Source organism: Lynx canadensis, chromosome B1, assembly GCF_007474595.2.
Source record: "Lynx canadensis isolate LIC74 chromosome B1, mLynCan4.pri.v2, whole genome shotgun sequence".
Classification (NCBI taxonomy): domain Eukaryota; kingdom Metazoa; phylum Chordata; class Mammalia; order Carnivora; family Felidae; genus Lynx; species Lynx canadensis.
In genome coordinates, this window is record NC_044306.2 from 205,681,138 (window position 1) to 205,694,836 (window position 13,699).

Below are 13,699 nucleotides of genomic sequence, written 5' to 3' on the forward strand. Positions count from 1 at the left end.
CTGCAGAGAAAACTTCTGAGAGTTGAGGGGAGTGCTCTTATGTTGGCAGGGGCATCGAGGGAGGAGGATCTGGCGGGTGGGGCTGTGGGCAGAGGGAGTGGGCAGAACTGGGGCAGGTAGGGGCCCGGGCAGGGCCTGGCAGCTCCCACCGGCTGGGTGGGCATGCAGACCCCCTGCTCATGCTTTCTCATCACTGGCGTTCTGTGAACCTCAGTGAGTGGCCCTCTCTGGCTGTTGTTGGATTTCTGCATGCCACCCCCCCCCCCACCGCCGCCAAGTACAGGACCCACTCCTGAGTGGAAAGATGCCCCCACCTCGTCCTGAGCTGGGTCTGCGTCCCCCAACCCCAGGCACTGGTTTCTCACTTCTCACCTGGGAAACTCGGGCTCAGAGAAGAGTGACGGAAAAGATGGGGTAGACTCCACCCCCTCTCCCATGCTGATGCCCCTGGGGGCCAGCGTGGGACCCTGGCTGCGGGACCCCCAGCCTCAGATACCACCCACCTTCCGCAGTCAGAGACTTTGGACCCTGAGCGTGGGGTGGAAGTGCCCCGTGCCGGTCTCCTCATCTGTAAATGTGGCTGGTGGCTCTGGAGCAGGGACCCCCTAGGCGTCACCGCCGGCAGCCCCGCCCTGGCCGAGCTAGCCTGGCCGCCCCGGCTTCTGCGCCAGGACAGCAAATGGCATGTTGGGTTTCTGTGCCAGGAACAAGCTTCCCACGGTTTCTGCCGTGGCGCCGGCTGCCTTTCGAATTCCCAGCCAGGTGGGGCTTCCGGAAGTGTGTTTGCGCAGCAGTGGAGGCCATGCAGGGGAGGGTGGGGGGCCAGTGGTCCTTGCCACATGGCACCGTGGATGCCCCAAAGGGTGGTCCCATTCAGACAGTGAGTGGCTTCGCAGCCGGCCGGTGTGGCACGAATCCACACCGCTGCAGTGACCTCTGGTCCCCTTACCCTGGTCTAGGAGAGGCCATCCAGCCTCCCAGGGCCACCCTTCCGACTGAGGGACTAGCTCCTCCTTTGGCTTTCCCTAACCCTCTGGCCAAATGGACCCACCCAGAGCTCAACTAGAGGCAAGACAAGAACGCCAGGGACCCTGGGGAGCCCATGAAACTCAGAGCCAGAAGGGTCCTAGGCAAGCCTCCCCTCCCAGGCCCACACCTGGTATAGCAGAGCTCAGCACACAGCTGGTGCCCAATAAATGCATATTTGATCACTAGGCCTATAGCCCATGTGATGCGTTGGAGAAGCGGGTTTAGAGGCCGCCAAGTAAGGGCGCCCCCGCAGCCCTCACCCCTCCCAGGAGAGGTTTACCAGTTCTGCTTTAAGACATCAGTCCTTCCTAGGAGGGAGGAAAAGCAGCTGGTCACTCTCACTTTAGTGTGAATTAGCTTGTTCAAGAGGGGAGATGTACATTGATGCTCTGGTTGGCCAACAGGCCAAAGAGGTGGGGGAAGTTGCAGCTGCTCCCTGGATTGTGGGAGTTTGTTCCTGTCCCCCACCCCCCCGCCCCCGCCAGAGGTAGCAGCAGCGCCAGGAGGCACAGAGAATCTGCTTCGTCATCTGGGCAACTATTGGAAGAGTCAGTGACTAGACTCTATGACCTGCTTTCCCTTGAAACACTGGCTTCAAATATGCTTTACAGAATTCTGCAGATGTGCCTGAAAACTGACCCTGAGGTTTTAGCTTTCTGTTAGTCTGGGAGGACTCCCTGTCCTCACAGTGACATGGTGGCAAGTGGCCCTTAGCCTCTCCATCCCCCGAGACCCTGTGGTAGTTTCCAGCAGCTAAGAAGGCCCACGGTGTAGGTGTGGCCCAGCCTGACAAACATCTAGTTTTCGGCCCAGAGCACTCAATCAAAGAGTTGTCCTATTGCCACCAATAGCTGGTGGCCTTCCAAACTTCTTCCTCTGCTCACCGGGTGGGGCGGGGGCGGGGGGGGGGTATCACTCCCGAGTAACAGGCAAAAGCAGCATATGGCACAGATATCTGCAGGGAGGGGACTCTCTCCAGGTTCAGCGCTACACGTACCTGTGCAGTATCACGTGAGTGCGGTAGTACAAGGACATGGAAGGAGAGGATCAGAACATGGAGTCGCTGCATGTGGAGAGAAGGGGGCAGTACGGAGCTGGGCCTCAATGCCAGTGTGGGGATGGGGGCCCTTCTGGAGAGGGGCAGTCGTGTCAGCGCCCACCTTCACAAACTTACCTGAGGGGTTCTTGTGTGTCTCCACCTCGCTGTCCACCTCACTGTTCGTGCCCAAGGCGTGGACTCGGCTAGCCCTGGGCCGTGCTTGTGAGGGCTCATCACGGGACCGGAGGACAGAGGCAAGACCCTCAGGGGCCGGTGCCGGCGAGGCCGATGGAAGGGTGGGAGTGGGGCTGGGCAGTCACTGGCCCTCGCTCAGGGTCACAGGGGGTGGATGGCAGGCACAGGGGAGCCCTGGGGTAGGTGGACCCGTTACGGATGCGGCCAGTTCCCAGGAAGCCTGCAGGGGTGACGGAACGGCTGCCTCCCTCCCACTGGCCATGCGGGGGCGCCCCCACGGGCTGACCGCCCCGGGCTGAGATCGGCGCCCACCGACGGTGCCTGTGAGGGGGGGCCGCTCCGCTCCCAGCAGCCACCGGGGGCCAGGGCCCACTGCGGTGCCAGCCGAGCTCTGAGGCTGTAATTACGCGTCTCTGTCCTATGGGCCGAGTCACGGAGGGCGTCCGGGAAGGTGTTTTGTTGTCGCCTGTGAATCAGGAGCTCATGAGAAAAGTGGTGGCTGGTGCCGCAGAGAAATTAGGGCCTTGGTGCTACGGCACACGGCCCCCAGCCGCTCTGCCCGCCGCCCTCAGCCCCTGCTGGGAGCCTCTGCAGACACCGAACCCCCGAGCCCCCGTGCTCGTGCATTCAGCCACTCCTTCCAGCACCTTCGGAAGGCTGAGCTTGTTGGACACGAGAGCCAGAGGGGATACACGCCAGGGGCTCCCGGGCCCACGCGGGCACGCGCACACGCCATACATACACACACATCCTCAGCTGCAAGCAAGCACACACACACACACACACACACACACACACAAGTACACACACATCCGCAGCTGCAAGCACACGCGCGCACGCACACGCTTCTGCAGCTGCAAGCACACACACACACCCGCGCGCGTGCACACACACAAGCACACACACATCCGCAGCCTCAACCACACACGCGCACACATCCTCAGCTGCAAGCACACGTGTGTACACGCACACACCCGCACGCGCGCGCACACACACGCACACACATCCGCAGCTGTAAGCGCACGCGCACGCACACCTGCGCGCGTGCGCGCACACGCGCGCACACACACACGCATCCGCGGCTGCAAGCGCACGCGCACACACACGCCAGCACCGCGGGCGCACGTCCACACTTCCTGCCAGCGCTGACCTCCGCCCGACACTCACGCAGGCCAGGCTGCCCCTGACGGCGGGGAGCGCTCCGGAACCAGCGGAGGGGGGTGGGGCGGGCCTGGACCCTCGCTGGCCGGACTCACCGGCTTTCTGTCCCCAGGGGCCACAAAGGACATGGGGAAGATGCTCGGGGGTGACGAGGAGAAGGACCCCGATGCGGCCAAGAAGGAGGAGGAGCGCCAGGAAGCCCTGCGGCAGGAGGAGGAGGAGCGCAAAGCCAAGTACGCCAAGATGGAGGCGGAACGCGAGGCCATGCGGCAGGGCATCCGAGACAAGGTGGGCGCGGGGCCTGGGGGGCTGCCCCGCACCCTCTCCTTCGCCTGGCTCCGTGGAGCACATCTCTGGATTGCACACGCTGGAGCCCACATCAGCTACCCAGGCTCGCCAGGACGAGGGTTCACCTGTGGGCCCGCGTCTTTGCTGCTCTTACCAGTGGGGCTGTAAGGAGGGGGGCGCCCTGCTCCAACAGTGGGGCTGGCCATGGTTTCACCTGCCCGGCCTGATCGCTTTTCCAGCTATTGCGGGATTAGGCAGGAGCAGTGAGTCAGGACCTGCCTCCAGAGGACCCACCAGCAGCGAAGATAGGGGTGTGTTGGGGAGCAGACACCTGCTGGGGTCTGCCTGATCACCCCAAGCTGAGTGTGCCAGGTGGGGGCCTTGCCTCTGTGGCTGCAGAGCTAAATGAGACAGTGGTCGCCTGGCCAGGCATCGGTGGGGGAGCGGTGCTGGGCGGATGGGGACGATGGTGAGCCCCTCCACCCATGGGTCAGAGGCAGCTCCGGAGGCGTTCTGTCGCTGGAGCCCCAGGCCTTCCCGGCCGCACCACTCTAACCTCCGGAATTTGGCCCCCTCCCTCCTATGAGCCTTCAGCTCGGGAAAAATACCCACCTGCCCCAGGGTCCCCCAGAAATGGAAGAATGGGGGGTGGGGGTGGCTGTGGCTGGGGGAGATCTGGCCCCCTTGCCAGCAGCTGTACTGAGTGGTGAGGGCAGCGTGCCCGCTTGGGTGTGGGGAGCACCTGGTCCCCTCTGCACCCAGCACCATTGAGTGACCCAGCCCCCGGGTCCTGCCCCTAAGAGAATCTGCCTGACTCTCATGTCCGCTGAGCCCTCTTCCACCTGTCCAGGTAACCCTCCCCACTTCCCTCCTGCGCCTGCCCTTCAGATGGGGCTCCCCCAGATTATTCTCGCCGGGTCCCGCCCACAGACCTTCACCCCGGCACACAAATGTGCCCGCCTTGTGCGTAGACACCCTGTGGCTTTAGGAGTCTGTTGGACTCTGTGCCCTTGGCTGGAGGGAAGCTCTCTTTGGTCTGACCTAGTTTCCGGAAGTGTTTCTCTCCCCCGCCCACGCTCCACCCCACAGGGCTCCAAGCCACATGTCCCTCCTTTCCTTTCCAAGCCCAAGGGCCACTGCCGTCCGCCGTAAGGTTGTCCCAGAATGGTGACCCAGGAAGAGGGCCTGTGCTTCTTGGGCGAGGGAGTGCCTGGTGTCCGGGCAGCTTGTGACACGCCGTGCCTTTGGCTGACCTGGTATCAGTGCTCAGTAGGGAGGGCCCTCTGGTCAGTGTGCCCGCTGCCAAAGAGTTCTCGGGGTGCCCTCGTCAGGTCCTCATCGAGACCCTCGTAGCACTCCTGGCAGTTGTTCAGGGTACGTAGGGGCATGTGGGCTGCTCAGGGCTCCTGCTGAAGAAACCTAGATAAAGCCTTCATTCCTCTTTCCTTGATGTCTGGCAGTTGCCCAAGGGGGCCCCAGCTCTGGTCACGGCTGGGCAGAGAGCGAGGCTCCCCCCCTCTCTGATCGCTGCTGAAGGTGGCCCTTGCCTCCCCCGTGCCTGAAGCCATCTGCAGCCTCAGAGAGGAGAAGGTGCAGAGGTTTCCTTCAGTACCTTTAGCGAGCTGCGGGGGGGGGGGGGGACATAGCAGCCCCCCCGACATCTGGAAGCAGAAGGAAGGCCCTTCTTGGAGAGCGAGGGCGTCCCCCCCTCCGCCCAAGCACCAGAAGCAGAACCCACCACTTCTGGTGGGGCTGGCGAGGACAGAGGAGTGTACAGTGGGGTGAGTCCTCCGCCTGGGCGGAAGCGTGTCCTCCCCGGGGCCCGTGATCCTGTGCTCGTGTGTCCCCCAGCAGGAATCGGAGCTTGTGGCTACTTGCCGACACCCACACGCTGCCCCAGTTTCCCCTCTTCATCCTTGTTAATGCTTCTGCTCCCGTGCATTCCTTAATGTGTGATCCGGAAGCTCGGACCCGGCCAACGGGCGCCCCTCTTTCCAGCCTGAGTGGGTCCTGAGCTCGGCCCGTCAGACAGACCACCAGCCCCCAAAAGCATGAGTCCAGCTTGCCCCCACCCGCTTCCCACCAGCCCTGAGACAGGAGGCCTCACGCTGAGCACGAGCTCCCCGTCTGAGGAGCTGGTGATGGCCTGGGGGTAAGGGGAACACATTAGTCCCTTGGAAACGAATTCTTGCAGTTCCGGAGCCCGGAAGTCCCGAGTCAGCATGTGGGCAGGACTGCCCTCCCTCTGGAACCTGCAGGAGAGAAGCCTTCCTTGCCTCTTACAGTTCTGTTGCGGTGGCTCTGGCAGTCCTTGGCGTCCTTGGCGTCCTTGGCTCGTGTCCACTCCAGTCTTTCTCCATTTTCATATGCCTCTCTCTGTCCTTTTCTTTTCTCTTACAAGGAAACTCTTACTGGATTTAGGGCCCAGGGCGATCTCGTCTCCTTATCTTAGTTACATCTGCAGAGACCCTATTTCCAAATAAGGTCACATTTTGAGGTTCCAGGTGACAAGAGTTTTGGGGGGGCACCATTCAACCCACTAGAGACGGGAGACCTGGGTAGGAGCTGAGGGCAGAGACACACACAGGAGACCGGAAATGGAGGGCTCAGGGGTGGCCAGGAGTATGGGCTGAGGGCACGCCTAGGGGGGCTCCACTTAGGGCTGCCATTGGGCACTCGCCTCCGCTGGCTGTCCACGAGGGGCGGGCGTTGTAGCCACATCTAGGGGGACTTGGCCAGGCATGACGGTCTGACCTCACGTCACCCGACCAGGGATCTGGGGCTGTGTGGGCCGGCCAGCCCCAGAGCAATGGGTGATCCGCCACTGCGTGCACATGTCCTGCCCGCCCCTCCCACCGCTCCTAGACCACAGCTCAGGCCGGCGGAGGACACGGCCAGCCTCCTGGGAAGGCGAGGTGGGTGGGTAGGGTGGAGAGGCCAGGGGTGGGGCGGGGTCACTGGTACCCCATAGGGACCGACCTCCCCTCCCCCCGCTTCCCCCCTCAATGCGGCCCCCCAAGCCCTGAGCCCTGGCTTCTGCTGTCGCTCCGGCATTCTCCGTGAGGGTTCCCCCCCGCGCCACGGCCCCCCGGCACCAGGCACCCTCCTGGGTGGGATTTTGCCATCAGGGGTCTTGGTGGTGGTCCGTGGGGCCAGGGGCTCCCGACAGCCTTTGTCAGCCGCAGGCAATGTTCTCTCCGCTAATCCCGCGGTTGCGGGAGGGGTCCAGCCCTCCCAGTGCTGTGTGGCCCGGGCTCCAGCCTGGGGCCTGGAGACCGCTTGCCGGTCTGACCCCCGCCCCTCCCCCGCAGTACGGCATCAAGAAGAAGGAAGAGCGTGAGGCTGAGGCCCAGGCCGCCATGGAGGCCAATTCGGAGGGCAGCCTGACACGGCCGAAGAAAGCCATCCCGCCCGGCTGTGGGGACGAGCCGGAGGAGGAGGACGAGAGCATCCTGGACACCGTCATCAAGTACCTGCCCGGGCCGCTGCAGGACATGTTCAAGAAGTAACGCCCCGGCGCCGGACACAGCCCGCCTGAGCCCGGACCCCCACCCCCGCCGCCCCCCTTGCCTACCTACCCCCTGTACATGCCCTCCTCGGAGGCCCCTGAAGGGATGTCGGGAGCAGAGTGCAGTCCCCCAATGCCAATATAAGCCATAGTCCTAGACCTACCCGCCCCATGCCCCCTCGCGCCTCGGAAGCCTGCGCTCACCTCTCGCCACCAGCCCACTCCCCTCACTGCCATTGCCACCGCCTGGGGGGGAGGGGTGCCCGCCCCTCCCCAGGCCCCCCCCCCCCCCACCGTGGACCGGCCCACGTGCTCCTCTGGGTTGGACCCTCCTCCCCCAGAGCCTGGGACGTCCCTTACTGCTCCCACCCTTCACACCCACCCAGCAGTGCCCGAGGCCAGGGCCACCGAAGGGCCAGCATCCCGACCAGCCGTCGGTGCGCCGTCCCTGCGTTGTTGGGCGCTTGTCCCGTCCCAAACTCAGGAGCACAGCCATAGTGGGGGGAAGGCGGGCGTGCGGGCTGGGAGGGGAGCTGCGGCAGGGGTGGGGAGCCTCCCCCACCCCCGCAGTGACACCTGGGCTGCAGGGTCTGGGCCCTGCAGTCTGCAGGTTGCCCACCTCCACCTGCACCCCTCACATTGTCCATCTGTCTCAACCTGTCCTCCACCCCCCCTTCTCGGCCCACTCCTCTGGAAGGCTTTGCTTCGGACAAATACCAGGACCCGGTTCTCTTCCAAACTAAGGGAAACCAAGCAATAGGCCTGGGGGAGCTCCGACACGGCCCCCCCCCCCGCCGCCCGGCGCAGCGTGGAACAGTGCAGCCCCTCCCGCGCCCTGCGACTCCCCGCCCCTCTGCGTCTGTCGGCCCAGCCCTCTCCCCTCCCTGGTTGGCACCTATCTTCTTAGCGGAGGCCGCTCTGGGGTCGCGGGCTCCCCTGCCCTCACCCTCTGTGCGCCTGCAGCTTCCGCAAGAGCGGGGAGGAGGCTCAGGTCCTCGGATGAGCGCGGCACCTGGAGACGGTCCCTGAGGCCCTCCTCTGCCAGCCAGGTGCGGGCCCCTCGAGGTGGGGACCTGCCAGGTGGCCCCACCTCGGCGCAGGCGGAGTCTGTGGGGAGCCACCGCGGGCCTCCCTGACCCTCTGTCTCTTCATCCTTGTTTTCCTTTGCATCACGATATGTTGAATCTCAGGTAAATGAGGTCTTACGTGTTTGGGGAGTTCTATCGGGACAGAAGGCCCGTCGCCTCGGTGTCCGGGGGCCCCTTTCTGTCCGTGTCACACATTCATCGCGTCCACGTGTTGTGGGCCAGGGGCGCGGCCCCACGTAGCTCTTTAGAGAAGCCATAATAGACTGCAATACTACCTTCGGACGCCCTGCGCCCTCCGACTCCTCCCGGTCCCGTGTCTTTTTTAAATGCCTGTTTTCACACGTCCACAAGCCCGCTCCGAGCAGACAGGGCCTTGTCTCGTAGAAACCCCGCATCCCGTTCCCAGCGCATGGGGCGCCCGGAGCCGCCAAGCTTAGCGTAGACCGTGGATGTCGTCCGTCCTTCTGTCCTTGCGCCTGCCTCCTCCTGCATGTGGGGGGCCGCCGCGTGTGTTCTCTCTGGATGGAATCACAGCCAATAAACACCATAGTGAGTTCACACCGCGTGGCCCTTCTCTCCGGAGTCCTGAGGCCCTCGCGGGCAGCCGACGTGGGCAGACTGGGAGGAGGGCCCGGACCCTGTCGGATGAGCCTCGCTTGGTCCGACGTGCTGCCACATAGGAAGTCCCTTCCCCTCTTGCTGGGACGACTGCAGGGTCTCCCCACTGCCCTGACCTAGATTCACCCGTTGCCCCTAAGGCAGCCCCAGAGTAATCATCTAAAAGGCAGACCAGCGCCTCTGGGGCTCCCTGCCCCCTCCCCTTTGGGGCTCCCTGCCTCCCTCTTCCTCCCCCCTCCTTCCATGAGCCTGCCGCTTTGCAGACCCCTTGACAGGCCTTGTCCTCCCCACAGCTATGCCAGGCCGTTGGGGGCTCAGGTCCCCACTGTGCCAGCCATACTTTAGGCACCCCCCCCCCCCCCCCCCCACTGCACAGCCCTGCGGGTCCTGCCTCTAGTCTGTCCTTTGGTGACCATCTCTCCTCCCCGTGTCCTCAGGGAGGCCTCTGTGCCCTGCTGGAGCTCTGGGTTCCACCCTCACCCCCTAGGGGAGCCTGCCCATCTGGGCTGGTGCTTGTGGAACTGCCAGCTCTCTGGCCTGGTCGTGGGCCCCCACCACGTCCTTCCTACGCCCAAAGCCCACCCAAGGTGCCATGATTACTTGTATCTTCAGAGAGGACTGTTTGACCTCCACTCTGAGGGCCTCACGATTTTCCTTATACTGCTGGCCCAGTCTTGGCTCCTCCCCCACTCTTGCCCCCTGCACCCTCCCCACTGGGCTGTGCCCCCAAGGCTGCTCACTCTAGAGCCACCGCTCCTCTGCCTCGGCTTCAGAGGCTGGGTGGGGTGGTGGGGGGGGGGGTCTGGGAGGACCTGCCTCTGGGGAACGTCTGGCCTTCAGCCCCAAGTACCACCCAGGGTGCCTTGTGCTTCTTGAGGCTCCTGAGGGAGCCACTGTTCACCCTCCCTCCTTGGACCCAAAACACTGACAGGTTTTGCAGCCCACTGTGTCTTTGGGCTCTGCATGCCATCCCCTGCGTGGCCAGTCTTAGAAGGGCACCCAGGGGCACCTGGGGGGCTCAGTCGGTTAGGTGTCCAACTCTTGATTTCGGCTCAGGTTCGATCTCGAGGTTCAGGAGTTTGAACCCGGGGTCGGGCTCTGTGCTGACAGTGCGGAGCCTGCTTGGGATTCTCTCTCTCTCTCTCTCTCTCTCTCTTTCTCTCAATACATAAATAGACATTAAAAAAAAAAAAAAAAGGAGGGTCACCGGAAACGGCATCAACCATTCAGCCTCCACTCCCCTCCCCACCTCTCCAGCCTGTCATGGGCTAGGTTCAGTCCTGAGCAGCAACGTGGATTTGCCAGGTGACCCGGCACGCCTTCCCTCTGAACGCTGGCCAGCCCTTCCGCAGTAACTGGTGGGTCAGACCCCTCAGGTGAGAGTGTCTGAGGACTCCAGGTAAAGGTATTTGTCCGCTTGATTTTTACTGAGTCCTGCGATGTGCCGAGCGGGGTGTTACGCACCAGGGATAACTGAGGTCCCTCCTCCTGGAACTCATTTTTCCAGTGGCAGGAGAGAGATGATAAAAAAGTAAATCAAGTGATTTCTTCTGCGGAGGAAACTGAGTGGGATAAGGGGGCAGGCAGGATGGTGAGGATCAATATTTCACCTCTCAGGAGGAGCAGAGAGACCCCAGGGAGAGGAAGAGGGAGCCCTGGGGGACTTCCATGGGAGAGCACTCCAGACAGAGGAACAGCCATGCCCAGGACCCTGAGGCAGGAGCTGCCCCGGGCCCTTCCGGCCGTGACTGTGACTCGGCTGACCATGGCCTTGCTCAGGATGCTTGTTTTAGGTCCACACTGACTTCAGCAGAGTCTCCCCTTTCTGCATGTTAAGTCTTTAGACGAAGCAGAGCACACGGTGATACCTGGCGCCCTCCAGAGCCGCCCTCCCACTCTGCAGGCAGGCAGGTCCTGCCAGGTCCTGGCCTGGTGACCTCCTGCCCCTGGTCCCTACCGGCAGCCAGCCCCAGGCGGGTTGGGTTTCCTGTCTCCTGTCCTCTCGAGTCCTGCACTATAGGAGCTATTGACACCCACTTAAGTACACGGTGGTCAGGACAAAAGTGTAGAGGTCTGGCAGTAAGGACGCTTTGGTCCAGCCGCGCTAATCCGCAGCTAGACAAGCCCTGCTGTCCAGTCACAGCCGGCGCGGCTCAGGGAGCCCGGTCCCGGCCACCTGTCCACACAATGTGGAACCGTCTCCACCTGTCTCAGCAGGTTCCCTCAGGCCTGAAGGGCGGGGTCCTGTCGCGGTGGAGCGGGGGTCCCAGAGGCGGGTGGGGGATCGGCGCTGGGCTAGGGGCGGGATTGCACTGGGGGCTGGGGGCCGAGCTGGCGCCGCCCAGGACCCCGGCCGAGGGCCACTCGAGGCCGCGCCAAGACGACGCATCTGGGAGCCACAGCCCGGCCGGTGCAGCGTAGCCTCCGCCGCCCGCAGTCCCCTCCGGTCTCTGTTCCCGCCCACCTGACCGGCCTGAGCCAATAAACGTGTGCTAGGTAGTCCGCCACTATTGGCTCCTAGAGTGTCACGTGGCGGGAGACCGGCCAATCAGAGCCGGGGAGGCGCCAGTGTGCGGCTCCCGGCGATCGGGGGACGGCCCGGCGCCGGGTCCCCCCACTGTTCTCCCGAGGCCCGTGCGACCCTTCCCCCAGTGTTCCCCGAGTCCTCCGCAGGCCGCAAGGGGCGCACGGCTGGGAGGCGGCCGCGGATCCTGGGCGGGAGCAGCCGCCGGGAGGCCGGCACCGGAGAGGGGACACGTCCGGGCTGCCACGTGTGGCTCATCCTCGGACGCGACAGCACAGTCTCTGCCCTTCGCCCAGGGGCCGAAGCCAGCCCGGGTGGGGTCGTCCTTCCTGCTGCCCCCAGACCAGGGGCCAAGGCCGCCGCCTGTTGGGGGGCGAGGAGGCCCGGGAGGCCCTAGCTGGCCAAGCAGAGGTCCGTGCGGGTCTGAGGGCAGGGCCTGGGGCAAGGGGTGCAGGTGGCAGTGACCGAGGCTGGCCGCCGGGTCCACGCTGCAGCCCGAGGCGCAGCAGGTCGTTAGCGGGCACACAGGGCCCTGCGCGGTTCACACTGGAAGGTGAGGCAGGCAGCGTCCTCCTGCTGGTCCCGCGTCCCCGCTTCGGGGCCCTGCCCAGGGCTGAGCCCCAGCCCCCACGTGCCAGTGGTGCCCAAGGTGATTTCTCTCAGCCCGAGGACAAGGCGTGCGAGTTGAGGGTTGGTTGATTTTTGCAAAACAAAACCCTTATTTCTTGCACCCTTGAGTCCATGGGATTTATCCTGCAGAGGGACAGAAAAGGACTTTGTGGGGAGGGAGGTGAGTGGTGTGGCCTGGCTAGGGAAAGGCCTGGACGGTGGGTGTCTCCCTCTCTGTCTGCTCCTCCCCTGTTCATGCTCTGTCTCTCTCTCCTTCAAAAATAAATAACCATTTTAAAAAGTAAAAAAAAAAAAAAAAAAAAAAAAAAAGAAGAAACCTTTGGTGCAGTGGCAAAGAGAGGAGGGCCTTGTGCTCTGTGTCCACTTGGCCAAAAATCTGAATTCTCTCCAAGGAGGCTTAGACTCCAGGGTCCATCAGTCAGAACTCAGCCTATGGTCACATGTTTCCACTAGGCCTGACCTTGGGGCTCAAGCAGAGGGGGACACCCCGTCACACCTAGCCCCCTCTCTCACCCACCCAGGAATGGGCCTGGCTGGAACTTCCCAGCTAAGACGGATGATTGACACTGGGCACGGGTTCTCTCTCCTGTTAATTCTTCCTACACGGAGCAGAAATAAATAGACAATCAAAATTCACCCACCAGGAGACATTCACCTATGACTGGGGCAATAAATATACACGATGGGCCTGGAGGCAGGAAATGCTAAATAAACACAAGGGTGGGACATGTCAAAGGCACAGACACAGCACCAACTGGCCGAGCTCTCGGTGACCAAAGGTGCGACACTGAACAACACAGGCAGTGTTGGGTTAGAACTCAAGTATGGAATAAATACCCATTAGTCCACACTGATACGAATGAATGAATAAACAAAGTGGGGAGAAGAGAGAAATCCGCCATGCATGATTCTAAATAGTTTACGTAGACACGGCCTTCAAGGAGATGGAGTAACCCCCTCACTGTAAGTCCTGCACAGTGACTTCCTTCCAAAGAACACAGTGTGGAAAAGGGGTGAAAAGACTAGCTTATAGGGAGAAACCTGATGAAGTCACCACCTCCAGGAGGTCAAGGTCAACATCACAGTGATAGGTCCTGTTGATAGTGTGTGCCCTTGATAGGATGGGACGAGAAGGGCACTTCAGCTCTGTGGTCTTCCTCTCCCAAACCTGTTACCCTAATCGAACCGTGAGAAAAACAGACTAACCCCAGTTGAGGGATGTTCTACAAAATAACTGACCACCAGCACTCCTTAAAAGTGTCAAGGCCAGATAACACGAGGGATGTGGGCGAAAATACCACAGCCAAGAGGAGCCCATGGAGACACGACACCTAAAAAATGCAATATCCTCAATGAGGTCTTGGAACAGAAAAAGGACACCAAGCAAAACCTAAGGACATCTGAATAAAGAATGGGCTTTACTTAATAAAAATGTGTCAAAGTTGGTTCATTCTCTGTGGCAAATGTACCCTACTTATGGAGGATGTTAATAGGGAAAATGAGGTGCGGGGATATGGGAACACTCTGCATTATCTTCACAGCATTTTTTAAATGTTTTTTTTTTAATTTTGATTTTTGAGACAGAGAGAGACAGAGCATGAGCAGGGGAGGGGCAGAGA

The 13,699-nt window shown here is 62.0% G+C and overlaps 1 protein-coding gene across 1 annotated transcript in view; it reads left to right on the top strand.

Annotated features, from left to right (window-relative positions):
* Nucleotides 1-8,866, top strand: part of CPLX1 (complexin 1) — a 32,034-nt gene extending 23,168 nt beyond the window's left edge. Inside the window, exons 3-4 of the mRNA XM_030314422.1 lie at nt 3,537-3,712; nt 7,024-8,866. Coding sequence (XP_030170282.1) covers nt 3,537-3,712; nt 7,024-7,221 — 374 coding nt within the window. The 3' untranslated portion in view covers nt 7,222-8,866. The remainder of the gene's footprint in view (nt 1-3,536; nt 3,713-7,023) is intronic.
* Nucleotides 8,867-13,699: the final 4,833 nt, after the last annotated feature.